Raw genomic sequence first — 15,959 nt, 5'->3', positions numbered from 1 at the left:
AGGCGTCATTTGAAGGATCAAGCTCGACGAAAATGGTTCACATTAGTGAATACTAATGCCATCTCTTAGAATTTTCAGGTACTTATCAGACTGCTTAGTATCACATGCCCTTAAAACGTTTTCCCCTATTTCTCTCTTTTTCCATTTTTCTCATTTTGTTCCGCTTTAATACGAACAGACTTAAAAAAACCTATTAAGAAAACCCTTCTATTTTTCGTTAAAAATTCTACTATTATATTTATGTTGGGTTTGGGATCCATCTCTTTCGGTTGAAAATTTAATCATTTTGTTGACAATTGCTGTCATTTTGTTAAAAATTCTTTTTTTAAATCAAAAATTTGATCGTTTTGGTTGAAATTTGAACTGGTTTGTTAAAAATTGTTGTTGTTTTTTTTTTTGTAGAAGATTCATCTCTGGTTCAAAAATATTCCATTTTTACAACATTAATCTTCTTGTTTAAAAAAATCATCTTATGGGTTGAACCTTGAACTCTTTTGTTCAAAATTAATTTTTTGTAAAGATTCATCTCTTTAGATTTTTGTTGTTATTTGAGAATTCATTTTTTTGACTAAAAACATTTCGGTTCAATTTTTTTAAATTTATCTTTTTCAGTTGAAAGTAAAACTATTTGGTTAAGAATTTTAGTTGAAAATTTAACCATTCGGTGGAAAATTCGTCTTTATGGTAGAAAATTAATCGCCTGGATTGAAAATTGATACTTTTTGGTTAAATGTGCAACTTTTTTATCCTAATTAATCTGTTTTGTTTGAGGATTCATCAATTAATCATACAATTTGGTAGGAAATTAAACTTTTTGGTTAACAATGACCATTTTTTGTTAAAAATTCATATTTTCGGGTTGAGTTCAGCTTTTTTTATTTAAAAATTCAAATACTTGGTTGAAAGTTGAGCTACCTTGTTAGGAATTCGTTATTTTTTAAGACTCACCTCTATGCTTGAAAATTGAATTTCTTGTTGAAAATTTCTAATTCATGATGGGGAATTATATTGATCCGCTGGTATTAAATTAGTTGGTGTTTCTTTACTTGGTCTTTAGGGTCCAATAATAAAAAAACTTTATTTTTTAATCAGATGTTTCAACTTATGTGAGAGTCCTTTTCAGTGATTTATTTATAAACAAAACCAAAATTTACATTTGAAGTAATATGCTTTCGATACAATGCCAGTTACGATAAAAAAGATACACAATTCGAATTATTTTTTTTATCTGAAAACTTAACTATTCCATTTTTGGTTGGAAATTTATCCTTTATGAAATGAAAGATCAACTATTTGGTAGAAAGTTCAAGTATTTTGTTAAAAATTCGTCTTTTTGGTTGAAAAATTCATATTTCGATTGAAATTTCATCAATTGTTTGAGGATTTAACAATTTTGGTAAAATTTCGTTTGTCCCGTTTAGTTCAAAACTGATTGAAAATACGGTTTTTCTTAAAAAAACTAATCTTTTATCGTAGAAAAGTAATCTTTATTGGTTGAAAAGGAACTTCTTTGTTGAAAATACAACTTTATTCGTAAGAAATAGTCTTTTTGGCTTGAAAAGGTAACTATTTGGTTAAAAATGAATTTGGTAGTTCTTGAAATATAGTTTTTTTTTATTGAAAATTCATCATCTCTTCACTAGAAAATCTTTTTTAGTTGAAAATTCAACTATTTGGTTGGAAATACAATATTCTTCGACTTGAAATCTGAGGAATTAAAAGTGTATCATATTTAATTCAATATATTCAATCCTTATATGAGAGCCTATCCGGAATAGAATCAGTGGTAAGCCTTTTTCATTTTTCGGTTTTACGAACGTCTATTTAAAATAGACACCAAATACTGGCATCGAGAACTGCATTTTACAACCAGAAAAAATTTCTAGAGCCAAAAAAACTAATTTTCTGGATATGTGTGAAAATTTGTTTGATTCAACTAAATATTGATTTATTTAACAAAATATTTAATTGACCCAACACAATTTTTATTTGTTGAGTTAACTAAATACTCAATCTACTAAAAGATGTGGTTAGAACAACCAAAAAATTAGTTGAGTCAACCAATTATTTCGTTGCCTATATAATAACCATATCCTATGGTTGAACCAACAAAACTGCATTTGCTTAAAAAAAATATTTCTGAGTATATCCTTGGATATACAATGCATTTAAGTGTAGTTCTTTTTCTATTTGAGTCATAACAATGTATAGATACAATATATAGTGAATATGTGCCGTTTAAGAAAGAAAATAATAAATTCACCTGGGAATTAATTCTTAGTCGAGGTCAAATGGCCAATGAATCGAAAAACCTTGAATTGCAAATTGTGCGCATAATATTGTTGACACAAGTTCCGCCTAGTTGAAAATTTCACCAACTGTATGCTCATTTTCTTTGAGATCCAGTATATTCAGATGAAAATCCTTGTATAGAAATCTCTAAGGATCATGCACGAGGTTTCCTATTCAGAAATTTCGTAAAGGATCTTCAAGGAAATAAACGAAAGACCAAATATACATCAAATGTATATTTAAAAAAAACATGTATGTATAATAATGCAAAAAAAAGGTAAAACACACAACTACTTGCAGCAACCCTAGCATTCTTCTGGGAAATCAGAGACCGCAATCGCGCTGGTCTTTTTTGTAGCTAATTTTATACTGTCAATTTCACTCGAACTGAGAAAATAGAGAAAATGTTTTTCTCCAGATAACTCTAATATCGAGGAAAATTTAGATCAACCGAGTTCCAATATTTGGGTAAAAATAATGTGCTCTTTCATATTTTCAAACAAAAAATGGACTTTGTAAAAAATTCCCATTCGAAGTATTCAATTAATTAAAAAAAATGTGTCCAGAGTTCAAATAAATCATGTTAGATGGTACATTTAGCATTTTACTTTATCCCCTGACAGTTTATACTTCTTTCTTTTCTTAATTGTTGTATGGGTAAGAATTACAAGTGGAAATAATTTATTTTAACTTAAAGGCCAATTATTTATTTCTTAGAAAATGTTAATTTTCTTGTTTTAGTAAATGACTAAATTTATCAGTTAGCCATGTATCATTTGAACGATAGTAGTAGTAGTATTTTAACCTATAATGAAGTATATGTATTGATAAATTGGTGACCATTCCTTGTCCTCGTGAATTATGCTGAAATATAATGATTGTCCGCAATATCTGATAATCGAATGACTAATATCTTTGGAAAAATTAATGAAATTGCGTCAAAAACAGTTTTTGGAACCAGTCAATCATTATAACAGTTAGAGACTAATCGCACTGTGCTTTCAAAATCACTAATCTGTATATAACTTGATGTGACCAATCATACAATCATTGGCCTAAACTAATCACTTTGTTGTCATAGTAAAATCATTGTGTTTTTAAAAATATTTTTCTTAATTTTTTACATGTAAATTATTTACTACTTTTAACACTAAACCTACTATGGTAATTCGAATCTTTATAAAATAGATTATCCATTTATGTATTTTAAAATATCATTCGACGCCAGTTTTTTTGTGCAAATTCTTAAACTGGAAAAATTCCTCAAGTGCCCAATCATTATACCGATTCCCTAGTTGGGTGTACTACCTTTTGTTTCAGAGGATAATTAATTTATTATGATATCTGATTATTTATTCACAGTCAGTTTATTCAGTTTTGTAAAGGCAGTGCGTTGTCGCAATCGTCAAAATTCAAAACTCCAGTATACATGATGAATAATTAATATGACGTTTCTATGATAATATGTCTGATTTATAATACACAGCGATTTTCAGACATTGTTTTTCATTCGTCGTTTCGTCACAAAGTTAATATTAGCTGAATACAAAATTTATTTATAATTTTATAATTCCTTATTTCGTCACACTTTTGGTTCCCGATACTTTTTTATTGAAATCTAAAATTTGTTTCTTGTCGCAAAATTTTCTTTTAAAATTACATATAAACTATTTTGGGTTTTTGAAAGGTGCATGATCTCATTCTGAAAGACGACTTCGTGCAGAATCGCGATTCAATGTTTATTCATATGTTTTCAAGTCATATTGAACAAACTGAAACGATATAGTTTCCTGTAATTGCCATTCCGTCCATTGTTTTCTCTCTTGCTTCCGCATTCTTCGTTTTTGTTCCATATTGTTATCAGTATTAATGATCAGCTAAAGACAATTTCGTAAACAGTATATACAATATTTATTCTGTGTAAGTTATTGTTCACAATCTCAAAGAAATTCGAGAGGTAAAATTTAGCGAGAGAGTAACAAAATACAAATTAGCATCGCACCTCGAGTCCTTCATTTGTATTGGGGATCTCGTGATATCATGCGTCAGGAAGCACGTGATGGTAGATCATGAGTGATGTATAATTTTTTCGTCGCTGAATAACAGCCGTTCCTATAACTGCAGTTCGAAAAGATCAAGAAGATCAATTTGTCACAGATGCTCCTATAGGTATATCAAGAAAGATATAGATCAATGAGATAGTTCTCTTCCCAGTAGATGTATCCGAGTATGCGGAGCATACCAACAACTTATTGACTTTATCTACCTAATATTTCCATTAAAACACTTACGTTTGAAATTCAGCTTGAAGTAATTATAATCACATTCCTATCTTTCTTTTTGGGGAAAAACTTTGCGCGTGACTACTGCATTTATATTCACTAGTATTGAGCTGCTGTATTGATACGATTATGTAATTGATATGATTATCCACTTGACGTTCATGAGCCGTCTATAAACTATACGTTATACATTTGAGAGGGTCGCGCCAAAAATGATGTTCAGTGGTAGCAAAGAGAGGGGGTTTCTAAATTAATAAGTTTTAAAATCACTTTATTTCAAATTTCACACTCTTTCCCCTATTCTCTTCTTTTTTTCATTTTCTCAGATATTCTTCTTTTTCCCATATTTTCAAGATTCATATTTTTAGATCGGAACTTAACTCGATTGGTTTAAAACTCTGATTGGGTGCAAATTTTAATATTTTGTTAAAAATGCAACTACTTTGTAAAAATTTATATTTTTTGCTAAATAATTCAACTACTTGGTGGGAAGTTAAACTACTTTGTTAAAATTTTTATTTTTATTTAGTTGAAGATTCATCTGTCTCATTAAAAAATCATCCTTTGAGTTGAACTCTTTTTGTGAATATTAATTTTTTTAAGGTTCATAAGTTCAGTTGGAAATTTACCCATTTGGTTGGACATTCAATTTTTTTGCTGAGGATTACTTTTTTTATACTAAAAATATAACTTCCGTTTTTGGCTGACGATTGATATTTTAAATCAAAAACTGATACTTTCTAGTGTAAAAAGAAACTGTTTGGTTGAAAATTTCTTGTATTGTGAGTCAAATACGTCGTTTTTCATCAGAAATTCATCAATTTTGGTTACAAATACAACTTTTATTCAATATTAATCTGTTTTGGTTCAGGCTTGAACTATTTTGTTGAATATTCGCCTTTTTTATTAGATTCGGGTGTTTTTTATTTATAATTTAAATATTTTTTGTTTGAAATATTAACCGCTGCAAGTTTCTTTGGGAATTCATCTTCTTTTGGTTGAAAAATAAAATTACTTTGTTTAAAGTTAAACTAATTTTTGAAAAATTTATTTTTTTATTGATGATTAATCATTTTATTTGAAAATGTATATTTTTGGGTTGAAAGTTGATTTCATTTGTAGAAAAATTGTCTTTTTAATTTGAAAATTTATGTGTTTTGTTGAAATTTGTCTTTTTTGTTAAAAAAACCCATCCTTTTCGTATAGAATGCAAGTTTTTTGTTAAGGATTCGACTATTTTGTTGAAAATTAGTCTTTGTTGAAATATTCATTATTAAATGTTTCATTGAGAAATCATATTTTTTGTTTGAAAAATCAAGTAACGTCAAACGGAGTAATTTCGGACATGTGGGATAAATTCGGACACCCCTAAATTCCCTAAATTGATGGGATAAATTACAGGAAACTGTTCCAAGAATCTGAAATAAGTTCAAGCCATAAATGTTTCTACATTCTGGTTATAAGCATCCACATTAACTAATTTAAATTATCAATTTAGGAATGTCCAAATTTACCCCATTTGACGGTACATTTTATGAAGCTAAACTACTTTTAACAAAGTTCATTTTTTTGTTAATTAATAATTGGAATTGAAAATTTGTATTTTTGGGTTGAAAATTTAACTGTTTGGAGAACATTCGTCTTTTTGTCTTGAAAGTTCATGTGTTTTTATGAAAATTCGTCTTTTTTGGATAAGAGTGCAATTTTTTGTTTAATATTAATCTATTTTTTCGAGGATTCAACTGTTTTTTATTTCAAATTAAAATCTGTCTTTGTTGGCATATTAACTATTATATGTATTGTTGAGAATTCATTTTTTTGGTTAAAAAATCATCTGATACTTTGTTCAAAGTTAAACTAATTTCTTAAAAATAATTTGTTGAAGATTGATAATTTTAGCTGAAAAATCATATTTTCGGGTTGAAAAGTGAACTTGGTAGAATATTTATCTTGTTAGAAAATTCATCTTTTGGTTAAGGATTCAACTATTTGATAAAAAATTGGTATTTTGTTGTTGGCTTGAAATTCATCTATTTTATTAAGGAATTAAATATTTTGTAAAAAATTAGTTTTTCTTCGTTTAATTCAACTGATAAAAAAGTCTCTGTTGGTAGAAAATCAAACTTTTATAGCAGAAAAGTCATCTTTCTTGGTTGAAATGAATTTTTTTTGTTTTAGTAGTCACCTGTCTTCTAAAAGAATCGTCATTAAGCTTGAAAATTTATCTGTATTTTTTTTAAATTTTAACTTTTTTTATTTGTAAATTCGACCATTTCAGTCGAAAATGTATCTTTCTAGGCTGAAAATTCAGCTATTGTTGGTCATATTTTCTGGTAAATAATTCAACTGTTGTGTTAAAAATTGGTCGTTTCGGATTGCACATTCACCTTTTAAGGTAAGTTTGAAAGCGTTTCATATTGAGTTCAATATGGTATTTACATTTATTTTATTTTACAGAATTTATTCCCCTATTATTCTCCTATTTCCTTGAAAAATTACTCATTTTCCCTGTTTTGAGATTATTTTGGTTTATCAACCTCTCAATGATATTGAAGAAGCAAAAGAAAATAGAAACTAGTATGCCTATCTTATATGGCGGTATTTCGCGGTAGCGGACCACATAATGAATCCCAACGACATCAATACGGTCAACTCACGTCATGCCCCTGCAGCAGTCCATAACGGCTACAATCAAGTATATCCTGCTCTTTACCTTTCTCTGTTAGCAACGTAGTGTTCAAAATAAATTCGCAAAATCGTCACGAGAATTTTGATGCTAAAACATAATGCAAATAATTAATCATGGCCACTCGCTCTTTCGTGTTAGAGACTATATGCAATCCATTTATAAATATTTACCACTATTAGTGTTAATGGTATTATTGGTTCAATTTTTCAACCATTTAGATACCAACATGTCTAAATAACAAAATTCTATCTACTGACGCGAAGATTTTATGGCGTTTAGGGCGCTGGTGTTACCAATATAATTTATATTGGATTCTAGTGCTTTCGAGAGTTGGACACCAATTTGCACTCCCCGAGATAGAAGCTTATCATTTTAAAATGTCGAATATTCGTGGAGAAAAATAGATGTTTAAATTTAACATCTTGGATGTTTCAGTTTAACACAAAAATATATTTAGGCATAATATCTCAAAAAGATAGAGGTTACATTTTAATATCGGTATGTTCGATAGTACTATTTTATACTTTGAGCATCTAATATTAAACATCCATTTTTCTTCGTTTACATATATAGTTTATTTATTTTTATTTTTTTTGTTAAAATTTTTCAAGTTATAAATTTTGTTTTTTACACGCCAATAGGTATTGGTATTGAGACTTGACACAAGTTGCCCGTTGTCCGGGCTTAACTTTTGCATTGCAGTCCTGAGTGGAGGTCCTTTGATGGATGACGTGTATAAGCTTGAGCAATATCACTGTCATTGGGGTTGCAGCGATTCGAGAGGATCCGAACATACTGTGGATGGACAAGCTTTCGCTGGTGAAGTATGTAACAAAAAATTACTTTAATTAATTACTATTACTGTAGCTATATACACTCCTGGTGTTGATTATCTACACCAGTGTTGCGAATCAACTAATCGGGCACTGAGCGTACGAGAGGTTCGGCAATCATGATTTCCAAACACACGGCCGTAAAAGGGGCTCCCTTATCCTGAAACGCATAGATTTCGGGGGTAATGCGTGAAAACGTACACAGACGCACTAGCGCGCGGCTCTCGGAAAGGGCGGGAGTATAGGGGACCAAATTCCAGGCGCTCTTATGGAGTTAGGACGCTCGTGTCTGTGGATCGCTCGTAATTTTAAGCCTCGTGCGTTTAGCGTCCGAGTGCAGCTTCTTTAAACAAGTATTTTTCGTACCGATACTGGTTTTAGAGTTACTTTTGTAAATAAGTAACGAATTGTTAGCTAGTTACGTTTTACCTTTTTAGTTATTTTACTAATATGGTTTATGTAGTTTCATTAGTGTACATTTCTTTCATATATTGCTCTATAAAAATGAAGTAACAAAAGTAAGGAAGTTTGTAACTGGAATTTTTCTGAACCCTGAAATTAAAAAAAAATTTTAATCTATAGAAATACTTTTTGAAAGAAAAAAAATGAATTTCCAAATTGATATTCATTCTTTTTTTTAATTAATTTTTAAAGTGAACATTAAAATATTGCAGTTAAAGATTAATCTTTTTAGTTGAATATTGATCAATTTGGGTGAAAATCCAAGTACAGTGACACTCTCCAATAGCCATCCCTTCTATAGGTCTTCCGAGAATTGACGCCGCACTGCAGGTAGGTCTAACAGGAGCTGCGCAGGGTGTGCCGGGTCTGCAGTGGAACTCAGGCGAGCACTCAGGCGTGAACAAAGAAAAACGCAGCGGGCTATAATGAGTTAGTTCCCACCCATCGTCAGCTCTAAAATTGGCTCTATAGTGTGGACAATTGAACTATTTTGGTAGAAAATTCACCTATTTCTTTGAAAATAAACTTTTTTGTTGAAAAATTCATATTTGCGGGTTAAAAATTCCACAGTTTATTTATTTTTTAAAGAAAAATATCCATTTGGCTTGAAATTTAAAAATTTTGGTTGATTTTTTATTATTTATGGTTTTATGGTTGATTTTAATGGTTGATAGCTGAACTGCTTTGAGAAAATCGCTTTTTTTGTTGTTGAAAATTTAGTATTTGTTTTAAATTTATTTTCTTATCTGATAATTTAACTATTCCATTTTTGGTTTAAAATATATATTTTTTTAGTTAAATATTTCTCTTTTTTTCATTTAAATTTGAACTGATTTAATCGAACCGAAAATAAGAAAATCTAACTATCTTTGGTTTAAAATTAATTATATTTCTGTGTGTGGTCTAGATAAATCAACATTTGTCGGTGCAATAATTAATTAATTAAACCTCGAGTTAAAGACCTTGTAATGGGTGAACATATTGACTATTAGCAAATGTATATACTATACAATTATAGTAAGGGGTCATTCCTGATTAGATATCTAGTAGGTTGGCCCATTAATTAATTAATTAATTAATTAATTAATTATTTAAACCTAGAATTAAATACCTTGTGATAGCCGAGGTGATGAGCGAAAATATTGACTACTTGTACATTTATCTACTATAATTATAGTAAGTGCGTGATTCCGAAATAGATCGTATGGAAGCGGTTGCGACCTAGTTCAGGAAAAAAATTGGTTAATGATGTGTATTGTTTTTGGGTGTTATTAGGATTCATATTTCTTATTTATGTATACTGATATAATGCTCTATTCACAAAAATCATTTTTAAATGCCGATAAGTTGGATGCAAATAGTACATAAACCACATTGCAAAATACTGTTTATAAAAGGGAATATACAAAATAATTTAATGATATAAAAAAGATATTCTTACATAAGAATGATAGTCTCACGAGATATCAATATTTTTTAAATTTAAATATGGTTTTTAAATTAAAAAAATGATATAAAATATACCAAAAAAACACCAGATTTTAGCATATTTGACCATGGATTCTCCCCACATTACTGTGTAGATTGTAGAATATATTATGAAACCATGTTTATGAGACTGTATTACCTCCTGAAAAGTGAGCATTAGCTAGTCCTGTACAGAAATTGGGCAAAAATTTCCTATGAAGTGAATGTTTTTTGATAATGATGATGATCACGGTCCGAACATTCTTGTGTTTTTTTCTCCATTTGCCAAATTTCTCGAAGGGCAGCACAGATTTTTCGGATTGTAAATCTTATTTTGTTCTTTTAATTTCTTTATTTATGTTGAAGGGTGGCATTTTGGTTGTTTTTCCATGATTTTGAGTGAATGAAGATTTACAATATAACACTTTGCGACTTTGCTATCCAACGCTCACTTATGGGGGATATTGTAAGTTCATAAATGGTAGTTTCGAATAAAAAAAATGTATTTCGTCGGTTTTCAAGAGATCTAAAAACATTTCCAAAGATTTCAAGGATTGTCGAAATATTTCAAGGGATTTTAAATGTTTAAAGATTGACAAACATTCCCGTATATTTTAAGGTATTCCAAAGAACTTCAATAGATTTCAGCAGTTTGAAGTGATTTCAAAGAACTTTGCAGAATTTTCAAAGGTTTCAAGATATCTCTAATGAACTTTAAAAACCAAATGAATTGAAATAAAATTTCAGGGGATTTTGAGGCGTTTTAAGGAATTCCACAAGATTTTAAGGACTTTGGGAAATTTAGAGGCATTTCAAATATTTCTAGAGATTTAAACCATTTTTCAGACAACTTTGGTAAATTATTTTAATTTAATTTATCTTTAAAGCCTTTCAAATGATTCATACTTACTTTTCCAACTGGATTTTACTTTTTTCAAAGATTTTAAGGGATTCCAAAGGATTTCAAGAGATATGACAAATGACAAGGTATTTTAAATAATTTTGTAAGATTTCCAAAGAATTCAATGTATTTTAAGACATTTCAAGGAACCTTACAAGACTTAAAGGATTTAAATACATTTCCAGGGATATCAAGGGATTTAAAGTTTGACCAGGAGACTTCAACCGTTTTTTAGAGAACTTTAATGAATAAGTTTAATTTAATTTATATTCTAGGGAATCAAAATAATTCTTAACTTGTTAAAAATAGATTTTTACGTTTTCTAAAGATTTCAAGGGATTTATTACTAGGTATCTAAACCTTTTTTCTTATAACTTTTTTGAATAAGCTTAATTTGATTTATATTAGAGCGATTTCAAATACTCTTTAACTTCTTTTTAAATGGATTTTTATTTTTCTAAATATTGCAAAGGATTTCAAAGATATTTCAGAGAATTTCACAACATTTAAAGGATTTTAATACATTTCCAAGGATTTCAAGGGATTATAAATATGACCAGGGATTTTTCCTGGTCATATTTATTTATTATATATTTTTTTATTTAGATTCTAGAGTTCAAATAAAATTTTAAAAAGTCAAGGTATTTCAAAGGATTTTTTAGGATTTTCAAAGGTTTGATGATATTTCTAATGAACTTTGAAATATAAATGAAATTAAATTAAATTTCAAGGGATTCAGTCCGATTCTGAAGATTTCAAGGGATTTTAAGGTATTTCAAAGAATTTCATCAAATTTAAAGGACTTTCTTAAATCTCCAAGTATTTTAAAGATTTCTATGGATTACAATTTTTTTAAAGTTAATTTCAATTTATAAGTTTAATTTAATTTATAATCAAGGGATTTTTTACGGAATCTACAGATTGTAGGTTATTTGAAAAAAATCGATAATTTTAAGTGATATAAAACATTTCCAGCGATGGCAATTTTTAGTATTTTAGGGGATTTTACCAATTTTAAAGATTTTAACGTTTTAAAGTTAAAAAAAAAGTTTAAATGGATTTTAATTAAATTTGTGAAAGCGATTTTAAAGAAATTATGGGGTATTCATCGATTGTAAGTAGTCTAAAGTAAATCGCTCCTTTGCTTTTCCCTTTTAATTAACCCCTTGACGCAGTCTTTCTTAATATTAAAACCAATATCTAGATTTAAAAATATTGGTATGTCGTTAAAATATTTTTGAATTGTAATAGCTTGTTTAGATCATTACATTATTTTCAATATTCACTTAAAATAAAGAGCATTTTGTAATGTGGTGTATAGGCCATTTTGATCAAAATTATCGACATTTAGAAACGATTCTTATAAAAAGAACAATATATCAGTTTAAATAAATAGGAATAGGGTTGTTTCCAAAGTCAGATATAATTTTTCCAATAAATGGATCTTATAGTGCATAAAATTCTAATTGTAAAAACGCTCATAAAATATTTTTTATATATTTTTTACTATTTTTAATTTAATGTTCAAATATTAATTTTTTATTACGATGTTGATTGGAGGGTCCCTTTGACGTCAAAGGGGTCGGATTTTCTACCAATCACAGCTCATGTTTCAGTGATTCTTAAATATCTTTTTCTGTGCCGATGTTTTGTTTTGGTTGTTTTGTATGTGCACATCGAAAATAGAAGTCGCAAAATATTGTTTGAAATAAATGTCAAAGGGGGGTTTCGTAAAAACCAATAGAGAAAATCTCCCAAAAATAGACATATTTATATTATGTAGAAAGAATTCATTGAAAAAGTACTTAAATGTAGTCATGCTTACTGAACAATTCGTAAATATGTAAGATTTTAAAATGTGTTAATAATTGCTCTTACTGTTTTCCTTCAACATAATACTGACTGTTTAACTAAATATTACAAAAGGATAACTTTTTTGTCACATAATCCTTAACAAATAAAGCTATCAAATAAAAATAGTCTGAATTGACAGCAGACCGTGGCCTAACCTCTTTATCATGGGTTTCGCATAGTCACATTGATAGATAATTGTGAGAACCTCTGAGTCACGTGATACCCAAGTGACACCAATTTGAATAAGTGTTTTACCGCCTTTGATTTTTAATATTTTTTTTCTGCTGAACGACACAAAAGAAAAAAAATTATAACGCACCTTCGATTCAGATTAAAATTATGTATTAAAAATTATTTTATCTAAAATCGTTAAAATTAACGGAAATAAAACAAAAACTATGGTGTTCGAAGGAAATAGTGAGAAAACACTATGGAATATTTTATTAAATGATGAGGGAATTGAACAAGTTGATAAGTTCGTATACCTTGATAGCTTATTTACTAGAGACGGGAAGATAGATGAGGAATTAGATAGACGAATAAATGAAGGTAAGAAGGTTATTGATAGAGCAGGTCCCCTTATCAGAAGTAAAAATATATCAAATATAGCTAAAATGGCAATACATAATTCCATATTTGTACCGACAGTACTATACGGTAGCGAAACATGGACTTATTAAAAAAAGGATAAGAGTAAAATTAACGCATTTGACATGAGATTCATGCGCATAATATACGGGAAAACCCTTATGGACAAAGTAAGTAACGAGAAAATTCTAAAAGAATGTGGTGCAGAAGAGACGCTAGTAGACACATGGGAAAGAAAACGGTTAAGATGGTCCGGACATGTTGAGAAAATGCCAAATGAACGACTAACGAAACAAGTGTATCAAGGTAAAGTAAATGGCAGCGTGCCCAGAGGTAGACCGCAAAAAGAATGGTTAGAATGTGCCTGAAACAAAAGACCTTGGCCACTAATGGATCCAAGTGGGGAACCTTACATAACGACTTCGTGAGGTTCTTCGCTTGGGGTGATTGCTAGAGAGATTGATCAGCAACCTGGGTCGGAGCAGTGTTGTATAACGAACGTTTTATTTACTTAAATAGCACGAGAATTCTGGATCAATCTGAAAAATATCTATCCCTTCCACACACTACTCCTTTCCCCTACCGAGTGAGTCACGCCTACCCCAAAAGGGAAATGGCTTAATGGTGTAATAATAATAATAATAATAATAATAATGAAACAACCCTATTATGAATCCTAATGACAACCAGAAACAATATACATCGTTAACCGTTATTTTTTCTTAAAATAGCTCGCAATCCCTTCTAGACGATCTATTTCGGAATCACCCCTTTCTATAATTGTAGTATATAGATAATTAAAGTAGTCAATATTATCACCCATCAAAAGGTCTTTAATTCTAGGCTTAAATAATTAATTAATTAATGGGTCAGCACACATTAACTTATCTAGGTCACACGGAAAAATAAAAATATTTTGGATCCAAAAATAGTTGGATTTTCTTATTGAGTTTTGTTAATTCAGTTCTTATTGCACATTTGCTCAAAAAATAAACTTAGTTTTGCAATGCACTTTTTTTATTTTAGACTAAAAAAATGCTTAGATCGGTTGATATCTTCTGCTCTCTTTGTTTGATTTAAAATTGCAAATTTTTAAAATTTTTAAAAATTTCCTATTGGTTCAAAAATTATGGCGAATTTTTTTAATGTACAGTTTTGCCAGTGAGCAATGATGCTAACCTACGAATTTGTTTTTCCCTTCAGCTGAAACGATTCGATTAATTTTAGTAATTTCACTCCCTACTGATCAAAGTGTGTCGAACTGCGTCACATCTTAGGCCCTGATGATATTTGTTTGCTGCAGAATTTAGGGTAGATTGATTTCTGTCACTAATCTTTGTACAACAATTCATAATTAGACCTGATCTATTTTTCTATTGATAATAAATAGAAATTCATCAAGTCAATAGAAATTCATGGGAATAACAACTTGGATATTGATCATAAATGACATTTTACAAGAGGTTCAATCTATGTCCTGTATTATCAGATAGGATATCTAGCCTACCTGGAAAACTTGCAACTATCAGGGAATTTATATATTTTTGGAAAAAACCTGGAAATATCAGAGAATTTTTTGTATCGTCAGGGATTTTTTTCAGAACGTGCTTAAGTTTTTTTTTCTAAATTGAATATCAATCATTCTTCATTTGAAAATCCAATTATTCTAGTTAAAGATTCATCATCTTAGTTTAAAATTCATCTTTTTGGTTTAAAATTCAATTATTTCAGTTCAAGATTCATCAGTTTAGTTAAAAATTCACCATTTTGTTTGAACATGTAACTATTTTTCTGAAAATTAACTTTTTTAAATTGTAAATTTAACTATTCCATTTTTTGTTAAAAACTGATATTTTTTAGTTCAAAATTCAATTATTTTGTTGAAAATTTATATTTTCTTTTCGAAATTTTGACTGCTTTATAGAAAAATGGAATATTCCATACAGGTTGAAGTTAACTTTTTTAAATTGTGAATTTAACTATTCCATTTTTTGTTAAAAACTGATATTTTTTAGTTCAAAATTCAATTATTTTGTTGAAAATTAAGCTTTTTTGTTGAAAATTAATATTTTCGGTTCGAAATTTGGACTGCTATATAGAAAAATTGTCTTTGGCTGTAAAGTTAAAAAATTTGGATTAGCTTTTTTTCTTAACTGCAAAATCTTTTATTTGTCAAAAATTGGTCTTTCTAGATAAAAAACTTACTTATTTGTTGTAAACTCCCTTTCTTTTTGCTGAAAATTAATTCTTTTACTGAAAAGTTAAACTTTACATTTTTTGTTGAAAATTAATTTTTTTCACTGAAAATTTAAATAATTTTTCCAACTAGAAAATCCTTTTTTTAACTTGAAAATGTGATTATTTTGTTCAAAATTAGTTTTTTTCAATTGATGTTTTATATTACAATTTTTACTTTTCCATTTTTTGTTGATAATGGATTTTTTTTGTTGAAAATTGAAATTTTTGTTTGAAAATTCATTTTTACTGGTCGAAAAGTAATCTTCTTCTTAGAAATTTCGAGTTCTTGGTTGAGAATTCTTCTGTGAAGGTTGAAAATTCAAATATTTTGTTAAAAATCCATCTATTTTGTA

General features: G+C 28.8%; 1 protein-coding gene across 3 annotated transcripts in view; it reads left to right on the top strand.

The window, feature by feature from the left end:
* The window catches only part of LOC117179376 (carbonic anhydrase 2), an 86,661-nt gene that overhangs the window by 30,577 nt on the left and 40,125 nt on the right, over window positions 1-15,959 (top strand). For 2 of the 3 annotated variants that reach the window (XM_033371096.1, XM_033371097.1), the window contains exon 3: window positions 7,966-8,087. In XM_033371096.1, the coding sequence (XP_033226987.1) occupies window positions 7,966-8,087 (122 nt within the window). Of the gene's footprint in view, window positions 1-7,904; window positions 8,088-15,959 lie in introns of all 3 variants that reach the window. The other variant, XM_033371098.1, reaches the window with a different exon arrangement.

This window comes from Belonocnema kinseyi, chromosome 9, assembly GCF_010883055.1.
Source record: "Belonocnema kinseyi isolate 2016_QV_RU_SX_M_011 chromosome 9, B_treatae_v1, whole genome shotgun sequence".
Taxonomy (NCBI): domain Eukaryota; kingdom Metazoa; phylum Arthropoda; class Insecta; order Hymenoptera; family Cynipidae; genus Belonocnema; species Belonocnema kinseyi.
The sequence above is the reverse complement of the archived record's forward strand: the minus strand, read 5'-3'. Positions and strand labels throughout refer to the sequence as shown.